The sequence below is a fragment of the Oncorhynchus mykiss genome, chromosome 17 (assembly GCF_057628025.1).
Source record: "Oncorhynchus mykiss isolate SJ-2025 chromosome 17, ASM5762802v1, whole genome shotgun sequence".
Classification (NCBI taxonomy): Eukaryota; Metazoa; Chordata; class Actinopteri; order Salmoniformes; family Salmonidae; genus Oncorhynchus; species Oncorhynchus mykiss.
In genome coordinates, this window is record NC_143038.1 from 7,038,264 (window position 1) to 7,050,391 (window position 12,128).

General features: G+C 43.7%; 1 protein-coding gene across 2 annotated transcripts in view; it reads right to left on the bottom strand.

The window, feature by feature from the left end:
- The window catches only part of LOC110493541 (VPS10 domain-containing receptor SorCS1), a 153,998-nt gene that overhangs the window by 75,047 nt on the left and 66,823 nt on the right, over positions 1–12,128 (bottom strand). For both annotated transcript variants that reach the window (XR_005036888.2, XM_036949462.2), the window contains exon 2: positions 4,175–4,242. Coding sequence is in view for 1 of the 2 variants with exons in the window: in XM_036949462.2 (XP_036805357.2) it covers positions 4,175–4,242 (68 nt within the window). In the remaining variant the exon portion in view is untranslated. The remainder of the gene's footprint in view (positions 1–4,174; positions 4,243–12,128) is intronic.

Below are 12,128 nucleotides of genomic sequence, written 5' to 3' on the forward strand. Positions count from 1 at the left end.
AAAATAATGTGTGAAGTTGTTTGGAGGTCGTGTCTAGGTAGCACAACTCTGTTGTTTCAAAGTCTCACCATATCTGTCAGCATAAAACTACTAACCCAATATGGATCCCAACAGTTGAGTCAAAGCTAACAGTGGATGAAAGGGGATTGTGCTGAAATATTTAAGCGATGGTCAGAGTGCTAATGTGAAATTTGTGTTCTGTCTGGGATGTGACATTCCAGAACGTCTCGAAGTTTGAACAACTTATCTCCCCTGCCAGGTTCATTTTATTCATAGAGAAGCGAGGCTCAATCAAGGAGCTATTTCATGTTCAGCTAAAACACACACATAAACACACACACACACAGACAGACATGCAAAGCAGGCAAAGCTTCAAAAATACACCATGCATGCATCACCCTTCAACGCTTGTTACTACTACAAACAAAGCAATCACTGACTTCGATAGAGGGTTTTCATTCATCCTGTGCTTATAGAAATGTTAAATCCTGATTTTGGAAACTCAATTGAAATGGAAGCATTACAACTTTGAAGTCGTTTTTTTTGTAGTGAAGTTGACAAAGAACAAACATAAACACAAATAGCCCAGCCCCGTTACACCAGCATGGTGACTTTCATCTTCCCTTTTTCAGATTTATTATGGGATGGTTTCCATGTCAATTAAAAAAGGGCGAACTCCTGAATACCGGCGGTAGCATCTATCAACGGGTGGATCCATCGACACTTTGGACCACAGGACAATGACATCATCTGGCTATTGATCTGCTCTTCATAGAACCCCCCATCATACGGCTGCTGTGATTTAAGGCCCAATGACATACTTTTAGTGGTGCAGCAACTCTCGACATGAACCAATGAAACTAATACAAATCGGCCACCCCCCCTCACATCATAAACCTAGCTACTCCTCACATCATATACCTAGTTGTTTTAGTTGAGGGTTCAATTTCAAGCTCTTCTATTCATACCGGACTAACGTGATACTGCCTTGTTGGGTTCTTTTCAAGGACAGGGAGGAGACTTAGAGCACCCCCAGTACATGCCCAATTAGATTTCCCGCATATATCTACTGTACTATGACAGCAGCAGCCCTGTTGTCTTCCCTATTGGAGTTTGATTAATCAATGAGCGGGGGGTATCTGGAGATGGTTAGCTAGAGGTCGCTAATCGCATTAGCGGGGTGCAAAGTAAATAATAAACAGCTTGAACCGTCCAACGGATGGCAGCTTTGCTGAGTATTCCAAATTAATTCATGAATGCCTCGGCGCACTCCGATAGCATTTCTCTCTCACCACTCCGCGTTGAGAGCAGCAGCTTGGGCTTGTACCCCCTCCCATTTCTGCCCCAGGTTTGATGGCTGTCTTCCATTCTCAAAACTACCAGCGTCTCCGTCTCTCCCCCTCATGAAGTGAGGGAACAGTCAATGTTAGACGCACCATTAACAGGGTAATGAGGTGTCACGCCCGTTCACGTTTGAGCCATCCACGACTTAAGCCACTAAAGGCTAGTGGTTAGGACTTCAGTGGAGCCATATAACGCTACATTTCCCACTGCTGTGGTTGGGAGATAGGCCTTGGGGTGGACCCACGGATCGGTTGTGGACAAGGCCGCTGAAATCACTGGAAAGTCCTGAGGTCCATTTTCTGTTTTCCTCTTTCTCATATGAGGGCCGCAACGTTCCAGCAGACCCGCACCGCTGAGATTTGTACAGATTTGACAGGCCTACTGTTACAAAGTCTCTTAAATGCCAAAACCGCTGTCTATCAACTTTAATGAACGCCAAGTGGAACACATGTAAGAGCATTTAATTTGTCCATCTTTTAGCGAAAGCCCGTGGTAAAATAAGGTGAGACGTCATAAGACGTGTTCCGGTGGAAAGGAGTCGATAGAAGAACAATTCAAATCCTCCAACTGCGGAGTTTACAATGGACAGTCAAACACTTTCTATTTTCAGCCAAGTCTCAAACATACAGTGGGGCAAAAAAGTATTTAGTCAGCCACCATTTGTGCAAGTTCTCCCACTTAAAAAGATGAGAGGCCTGTAATTTTCATCATAGGTACACTTCAACTATGACAGACAAAATGAGAAAAGAAATCCAGAAAATCACATTGTAGGATTTTTTATGAATTTATTTGCAAATTATGGTGGAAAATAAGTATTTGGTCACCTACAAACAAACAAGATTTCTGGCTCTCACAGACCTGTAACTTCTTCTTTAAGAGGCTCCTCTGTACTCCACTCGTTACCTGTATTAATGGCACCTGTTTGAACTTGTTTTCAGATTAAAAGACACCTGTCCACAACCTCAAACAGTCACACTCCAAACTCCACTATGGCCAAGACCAAAGAGCTGTCAAAGGACACCAGAAACAAAATTGTAGAACTGCACCAGGCTGGGAAGACTGAACCTGCAATAGGTAACCAGCTTGGTTTGAAGAAATCAACTGTGGGAGCAATTATTAGGAAATGGAAGACATACAAGACCACTGATAATCTCCCTCGATCTGGGGCTCCACACAAGATCTCACCCCGTGGGGTCAAAATTATCACAAGAAGGGTGAGCAAAAATCCCAGAACCACACTGGGGGGACCTAGTAAATGACCTGCAGAGAGCTGGGACCAAAGTAACAAAGCCTACCATCAGTAACACACTACGCCGCCAGGGACTCAAATCCTGCAGTGCCAGACGTGTCCCCCTGCTTAAGCCAGTACATGTCCAGGCCTGTCTGAAGTTTGCTAGATAGCATTTGGATGATCCAGAAGAAGATCATATGGGAGAATGTCATATGGTCAGATGAAACCAAAATATAACTTTTTGGTAAAAACTCAACTCGTCGTGTTTGGAGGACAAATAATGCTGAGTTGCATCCAAAGAACACCATACCTACTGTGAAGCATGGGGGTGGAAACATCATGCTTTGGGGCTGTTTTTATGCAAAGGGAACAGGACGACTGATCCGTGTCAAGGAAACAATGAATGGGGCCATGTATCGTGAGATTGAGTGAAAACCTCCTTCCATCAGCAAGGGCATTGAAGATGAAACGTGGCTGGGTCTTTCAGCATGACAATGATCCCAAACACACCGCCCGGGCAACGAAGGAGTGGCTTCGTAAGAAGCATTTCAAGGTCCTGGAGTGGCCTAGCCAGTCTCCAAATCTCAACCCCATAGAAAATCTTTGGAGGGAGTTGAAAGTCAGTGTTGCCCAGCAACAGCCCCAAAACATCACTGCTCTAGAGGAGATCTGCATGGAGGAATGGGCCAAAATACCAGCAACAGTGTGTGAAAACCTTGTGAAGACTTACAGAAAACGTTTGACCTCTGTCATTGGCAACAAAGCGTATATAACAAAGTATTGAGATAAATAAGTATTTGGTCAATAACAAAAGTTTTCCACCATAATTTGCAAACAAATTCATTAAAAGTCCTACAATGGGATTTTCTGGATTTTTTTTCCTCATTTTGCCTGTCATAGTTGAAGTGTACCTATAATGAAAATTACAGGCCTCATCTTTTTAAAGTGGGAGAACTTGCACAATTGGTGGCTGACTAAATACGTTTTTTGCCCCACTGTACTTGTGAGTCACAAATATCCTAATCGGGCACCGAATCTCAAGGTAGCAAGAACGCAACCTGTAGACCTACAAACACAAGATATTACAACTATAGCCAAGGGAGTGGATTATGTTTGAATTCAGTTTTCAGTAATGCGGAGAAGCCCCTTGAGCTGAAAGTGCAGCGAGACTCGCTTGAGCTGCACTCAAGGCCAGTCAAAGTAAGTGCACTTGGACTACACTGGAGAGCACATTGGCTGTCTGTGAGTAGCTGTGACTCATATTCACACTAATGCCTGTTTGCTTTGGGCTGAATTAAACATCTGGTTGGTTGGCTGGAAGGTTCTGGCGACAGGTGCACGTTTTTCTGGCGAAAAGTCTCCTCAATGAGGAGAGGGCAAGTTGTACCGTTTAAATATTCAAGGTGATTTTGTTTAAGCCTTTGATTTGTCAACCTCTTATTGGTGATGCACTTATGTATTTATAATGTGGTATACAAAAGGAGACAGAACATGAAACACAACCTTGTTGCTGCTAAAAATCCGATATAACAGGTCACTGAAGACTTCACACAGAAATGTACACAGAAGACTTGCAATGACAAAGCATGATGTGCTTACCTCCACAACGAGCTCTCCGTGACACTGTTCAGGTTGAAGTCAAACAGCTTGGTCAGCATGAGAATCACCTGCAAGACATGAAGATAAATCCTTATTTACACACTTTAATACAGAGCCTACACCAAAACGCACATTTCAACACACAATATCATAAACATAAAGCGTAATCACATTTCACATCGCATTTCAAAACATTTGATGATTCGTCCTGAATTACATTTGTCAGCAGTCAAGGAGATCGTGTTTCTTCTACAGTACGCGAAATCCAAGGAAATTATCCGTTCTTGGAGTTACAAGCCACAGGTCATCAACAATTTGCCCTCTAACATCCTCAAAAGGTTGCTGAATCAAATCCCCGAAACTGAGAAGGTACAAATCTGTCATTCTGCCCCAGAGCAAGTCAGTTAACCCACTGTTCCCCTGGCGCTTACGACTTGGATGTCGATTAGGGCAGCCCCCCTCACCCCCCCCCCCGCACCTCTCTGATTCAGAGGGGTTGGGTTAAATGTGGAAGACATATTTCCGTTGAATGCATTCAGTTGTACAACTGACTACATGTCCCCCTTTCCTTTCCCACGTTGAAGTAGTGTCCCTTTATTTCACGATCACTTGTGTAATACAAGATGCTTCTTCCATACTTTCTAAAATCACCCATCACATCCTTTCAAAATAGAAAACAGAAAGGACAGATAGGAAGATATTAAACGTTGGATATGTAGCCTCTGTAGCCACACATGAAAAGGCATAGTTCTGTCTTTGGGAAACTCACAGTCTACCTGATAGAGAATACATTATACAAATGTGTCCTCCACCTAGCTTGTTCAGGGGATCTGACTACTGACTAGCAAGCTCAGCTGAACTGTCAGCGAAAGGAACTAAAAGATACATCAGACGAACAGCGTGTGACGACTAATTATTAAGAGCTCATTACTTAACCATATCCTATGCAATCTAAACGCGGCACTGTAAATATTCTTTATAACTGTAACACCCTTAAAGTGCATGGGATTTAGAAGGAAAATCTGGGTCGATCCAAGTCTTCAGGGAAAATGAAAAGACAGATAAATCACATTCTGCCCAAAGCAGAATGAGAACTACAGAAGCACAGAACTACAGAAGCACGGAACTACAGAAGCACGGAACTACAGAAGCACGGAACTACAGAAGCACGGAACTACAGAAGCACGGAACTACAGAAGCACGGAACTACAGAAGCACTCGCAATCTATTTAGTTTATGACTAGAGGTATATTTCAAATTCATTGAAATTTGTGGCGGTGGAGCTATTCACCAAGCACACCTGTAGTTTACCAGTCTACTTTGACATGGTACTATAGACCCCTGACATTTCACGCAATGTTTGCTGTCTGTTAGCATGTTGCTAACTGTGTGGAATCGCCTGGAGTATGATGTCATGGGTTTGACAGTTTCGGGATTGTTCAAATGCTGTAGATGTCATACAACACAGAGGTCAGTAACAACATGGACAAGTCAAACAGATCCAGCAGTCTTATGTCCATCTTTATCAGCCTCGTGTCATCCAGATGACCTTAGCATAATCTACATAGCTTATTTTCCTCCCTCCAAACACCCATAGGCGGGCTGAAACTTCAAAGAGGAACTGCACTGTATGCATATTCAGGAAAAAAAAGTCCATAGTGTACAGCAAAAACAAAACAACCGGAGCCTATAAACAATTTGTACATGCCGTTTCCAAGACCGGCTACACAATGTTCCTTGGCTGCACGCTGCGTCACGGCAACATCCAACTGTTTCCCTGTCCCTCGGATACCTTTGAGTCGACCTCCCGCTGCATGTTGTGGAGGCAGGCGTGGCGGAGGAGGAGTCACCGTGGGAGTTGTGTGACTTTGTGAAGTGTGTTCCGCCAGCGTGGGGGCCCCGCGAGTGAGTTACAACGCCAGAACAGATGCACCTCTGCAGCGGGGAATTACATTGTGAGGCCCCTTTGATCACCCTGTATTATGTATGAGGCAACATCTGCGGCCTCGGAACGCACCAAAACAACACCGCCCCCCACACACACACGGCTGCTTTGGGTCGACCTGTGGAGGAGTTTAGGTTAGCGAGAAGAACCCATCAACTCAAAACTCCTATAAATTAAGAGTTTGTTCACAATGTAGCCCGGTGTCTCCTCTAAGCGTCTGAGTGGTAGATGCTCCAGTGAGGAGAGAATTACCCCAGGGGATGAATAACCTTACATGTGCAGATGAGACCAATGCATGCTAATGACCCAGTCCATTTCGCTGGCCAGCTGGAGGGGTAATTCGCACACAGGCGCGTACCCACACGCACAAAGGCGCGCACACACCCACCCACACACAACCACCTCCACAAGGCTTCTCTCTCTCTCTCTCTCTCTCCGTCCCTCCTCGCTATCTCCTAAATTCTACCAAACCTCTAAATTCAGTTGTTCTATGTCTGTTTGACAGAGCAGGTGCCCTTGTACCAATGTATCTCTGTACTCCATGCCTATGCCTCCACCTCCGCCTGTTTCTGTGTACTAGAGCCAGGTTCTCTATCACCTCGCCCAAACAACCAATAACCTGGGCAGATAAAGTCCTTTAAAAGCAAAGTAAGCAGAGCTGTAAAAGCGGAGCAGGCCAGGCGGGGCTGGCTGTGTAGCTGGCATCATTAGCTGAAGGACAGTGTGCATGCGGACCCTTCTGTCTGCCACATATGGAGCCTAATGTGGGTGGCCATCAGCGTGCGTCCGTGTCAGATGGTCTCCACGCTGGAAAGTGCATATGCTACATTACCGAGCTTGCCAATTAGGCCCGTGGGTAGACTCCTACTGTAAATATTACCTTGCCGAGCAATAGAAGGAAAAGACAGACTAAAAAAAATGAAGATATCTGAGAAGGACTAACGATGGGGAGAGTGCTGTGTGAGGGAGTGAAGAAGAACAAGAAGGTCATTCCACCAGAAGCGGTTAGGAGTTGTTTGAGGGAGAGAAGATGGAGGACTGTGACTTTCAGTAGCTTGGAAGGTGTTTGGGTTTACGTGGCTGTGGCAGGTTGAGGCGACAGCTCTGTTTATGGGATGCATTATGCTGAAAACCCCACATTGAAGTAAGTCACTGGGCTTCAGAACATTTTTGAGGTGGTAGGCCTGGTGAGGTTTGTATTAAGATAAGTGTCCCCTTTCGAATAAGTAAAACTTTCAAAGTGCATTGGAGGCCAGTTGGAGGGAGTTTGCAAATGTTATGCTAAGTCTCTGGTTGGCAGAATTTTAGGGGGTATTAGAAATGCAGAGAGGTTTGAGCTCAGGGTGCGGATCAATAACAGCTGTGTTTCTGCAAAGACTTAAGTGCTTAGAGTTTCTCTTTCACACACAAATACACACACAGAGAGACAGAAACACACACACAGAAAAACACACACACACTGGGTGCCTTTGTTGCCAGAAAACGGCTCGTTGTGTTTCCTGCTATCTGGTGATTGTCCTTGACAAGGGGAGAAAGAAAGAGAGAGCCCAGAACTGTAAACAAATAGAAAACATAAGGATCCTAGCCACAGCTTTGTCTGACTGTGAAACTCCCAGAAATGAGACATGTTAAGCACACACTTCAGGGCATTCACATAAAAAAAAAAAACTTTTCTGAAATCCCCTTTTTCTTCTGTATGTCTTTCACGAAATTGTAATCACGAGAGAGAGAGAGTTGTCGTGTTTCTTTCTGACTGCATGCTAAAGTACAATCCCGTATTCCACACTCTCGTTAATCTTTCAGGTATCGTCTCAGATAGTCAGATACTGTAGTAGGTGGATGCACTCTAGAGTCTCGAGTGTTCAAGATGCAATTTTGTAACCATGTGGTGAACACCGCACGCACTCAATACTTCTGTGTTTTTCATCTATAAGGAATGCATTACACCTCTGCACACTACATATCTATTATGTTCTTGAGAATCAAATATATAAATATCATATATCTTACCATGATTCATCTTCCTAGATGTTCAAAAACCTGAATCTGTCAAACTCCGGAGGGATCATCGTGACAACATGCCTTCTCTCTGTAGGATTAGCCGTTGTCATCTCATATTTTGGAAATATTTCACAATCCATGCCTATCCCCGATATGAAAGTAAAATGTAGCTGCGAAACCTTGATTTTCAAGTCATCTGTCAAATTCTTGGATATCCCACCAAAAATCTGTCTCCATTGAGGATCAAAATGTGTCATTTGAGAGCAATGTCTCAGGGTAGGAAATGTTAGTATCAATACCAAACATTTATAGTAATGTTCTGGGTTTTGGGATGCCTATTTCTGGGGCCTAATTAGCTAGTCTTGTGTTAAAACCTTTTTTTCTTTTTTTTCTTCTGACAATATTACCCAGAAACCACAGTGATATCGTTCTCTGTATACTTTAAGACCAACATATTCAGTGTTGTAAACTCACTTGTTGACATACCCCCAGGGTTTTAGTCAAAATGCATGGCTGGATATCGTATGTTGATATGTATATTCCAGGTTGGATACTATGTTAATAAGAAGTTATATTGTACTGATGTACTTAGTAGTTATCTGCCATGCTTGTATGTGTGTAGCTCCATCAGCAGAAGAACAGAAACAAAGACACACACCATGGTGGGAAGAAGACTAGTTACTAATACACATCCAAAGTGAAAAGGCAGATTTTCATTGCCGTAGTTTGACTGCCACCTACAATGCTAATGACCTGATTAGATGGCAGGATTCACTTTCTTCACAGCGTGATCACTGTTGCAGGGGAAGACATGGAGCTACTGTGTGTGTGTGTGTGTGTGTGTGTGTGTGTGTGTGTGTGTGTGTGTGTGTGTGTGTGTGTGTGTGTGTGTGTGTGTGTATATATATAGATAGATATGTTGTGCTTAGTGGGACTATCATTTGTTTTTCAACAGGACAATGACCCAAAACACACCTCCAAGCTGTGAAAGGGCTATTTGACCAAGGAGAGACCCAACTGAGATGGTTTGGGATGAGTTGGACTGCAGAGTGAAGGAAAAGCAGCCAACAAGTGCTCAGCATATGTGGGAACTCCTTCAAGACTGTTGGAAAAGCAATCCAGGTGACTACCTCATGATGTTGGTAAGAGTGTGCAAAGGGTGGCTATTTGAAAAATCTTAAATATATTGTGATTTGTTTGACACTTTTTTGGTTACTACATTATTTCATAGTTTTGATGTCTTCACTATGATTCTACAATGTTGAAAGAAGTAAAAATAAAGAAAAACCCTTGAATGAGTAGGTGTCCAAACTTTTGACTGGTACTGTATACAGCCATGAATTATGCATATAGACTCCAGAGATTGTGAACAATCTATTGTTTTTGGTGTGTGTGTGTGCGTGCGTGCGAATGAGCGTGTGTGTGTGTGTGTGTGTCTGCACATTGAATGTGCGCACGTGGGTCTTCAAATGAACGATGTGTCTGTAAGCAATGTTGATTCAGGTAATAAATCACTGTTCAGTACTTTGCCATAAGGGGAAGATAACACTTGACACAATTATTGAAATTGAATTCATGGACACTCTCGCTCCAGACAAAAGATAACGGGACTATTCACATTATCCCAAGTAGGTAAGGTTCCTGCCTGTGTAGAATGAAAAGCCAGAGCTCCAACAATTGAGTTTTAACTTCCAAAGTAGGTTACAATCCACCCACTGGTTAAATATAGTACATCACTTCCGTGCCACGAGAGAGGAATATGGTTGTTCACTCCTGATCATTTGACAAATAAAACTGAATATATGAATGTTAATCCAATGAACCCGCTCACATATCCCCGGGGGATATTGCAATAACCCATAAAACCTTGAACTGTCAACGTGGAAAATCGAGTTTTATGTTAGCGGTGACAGAAAGGTGTGGATATGAAAGCACTATGAAACTCAAGACACTCTCAAAGTTTCTAGTGGTATTGAATAGGAATGACACGTCTGTGGGTATATGATTCTCGACGAGTTGAATATCAAGTTATGTTAGCGGTGACAGAAAGGTGCGGATATGGAAGCACTACACAACACAGACATACTCAACGTTGAGACTGGATGCAAAACCGAGTCCATGAGTAAAATGCTGTGGCTGACTTGGATTTTGGTACTAGACTACAGAGGCCCAAGAGGCTAGTCTAGCGGCTGTTTTCCCCCTGTGTGTTAACAACTCAACCTACGTGAGATTATTAACTACACTTGCTACACTACTAGACAGATGGCGCGTGATGAAGCTAAAGAAGAATCTCGCTCATTGCAGATTAATTATTCAGATGGTCATCCTCAGAAGTAGCATCAGCTCACAAATGGGATAATAAAATGTATTTACAAAGCTACATCTATCTATCCATCCATCCATCTGGCAAAGGCACTCTTCTCCCTCTGAGGCAAAATAATCGGTCCACTTTTTGTCTCATTGAGATCACTTGATTTGCCTCCAGTTTGGGGCCGGGTAGTTTGAGTAGTAGGAGCCGAAGGCAGATGAACAGTCCCTCCAGGCATTGCTGCCAGAGCGAGAGAGCGAGAAGTAGGAAGAGGGAGAGAGAAGGGAGAGACAGAAGGGGGAAGAGGGAGAGAGAGCGAAGGAGGGAGAGAGAGCGAAGGAGGAAGAGAGAGAGAGCGAGAGAGAGAGAGAGAGGGAGGAGAGAGATGGTGGTAGTAGCTAACAAGCTCTTCTCTGTCAATCTCTCGCTTTGTTCCCATTATTCAGAATCAAAGACTCCTGATTCCCAGCATTTGCATGTAATTAAAGGTGATTAGCAGTACAGCTCCACAGTCTAAACCAACACTTCCCTCCCTTGGAATCATCACGGCCCACCCACCTACTGCTGGCGTTGCAATCACCACCGCCATGACAGACCACCTTTTTGTTGTTGTTCGGCTCTGTTGTGTAACCATTGTGTGAGGCACCTCAATATCAACATCATTCACGTGCTTAATTTGCATCAAATAAACATGTTGGGGAAAAAGACAAACCAAAGTAGATATGTTGAGGGATAAAAAAAACGATACAAATGAGAAACAAGCTTTTCAAGTGTGCTTGAGTTTGATGCGGTGGCTAAAGACATAGCCGTTAGCAACGAGAACACCGAGGAATGAGAATTGCAATCAGCGGGGGTCTTAACCTTGTCTCGCACGTCACTGTAATGAGATGATAAAACGGATCCCCGGGGGGTTGGAACAAGCCGTATTCTAGCGTGTACACAGAAAGCTGTATCAATACGGGAGCAATTGCTGCTGAGCTTCATACTCTGGTAATAGAATAGGAGACACGCGCTGCACACCAATAGGCACACTCAATTTCAGCACAAGAGAGCATTGTATAAGCTACAGTAAGAAAATGTATGGCATTCAGAAGTCAAAAATGTCATCAATGTCAGAGATATAGCAGTATTCAGCATAGTCAACAATGTCGTCAATGTTAGAGATATAGCCGTATTCAGAATATTCTATATTTCCTGTATAAAACAAAACAAATAAAAACAATAGGAAGGAGAAGACAGAACTCTTGTTTCAATCACAGTCCAATGGAGTTTGATCAATCTCCCCATGACATCAGATCTGACCAAAACTTCAACCCAGTCCACACAGGGAATCATTCAAGGCCAGGCCGTTAGCACCAGCCTTGGCTGAGGAGGCCACACACACACAAACAAGGACAGAAGGGAAGCCGCCATGCTCGGGCCAGAAACACCAAAAGATTGATAGGACCAGACGAGACCAACACTGTAGCCAGCAAGGGAGAAAACGCAACCGGTTGTCGAGTCAATGGCACCCATTTCTAAAGTGTCATCTGGAGACGATCTCATTGACTACCATCCACCAAATCCATTTACAGGGGGTGCAATCAGATTCATTGATCTGAACAGTGTCATTAACTAGGGGTTAATACAGGGGACATGATGCGAACACGATCAATGTCCGTCACCCCAAGGCCTCTCCTTTCAACACAGCGCTAAATAAA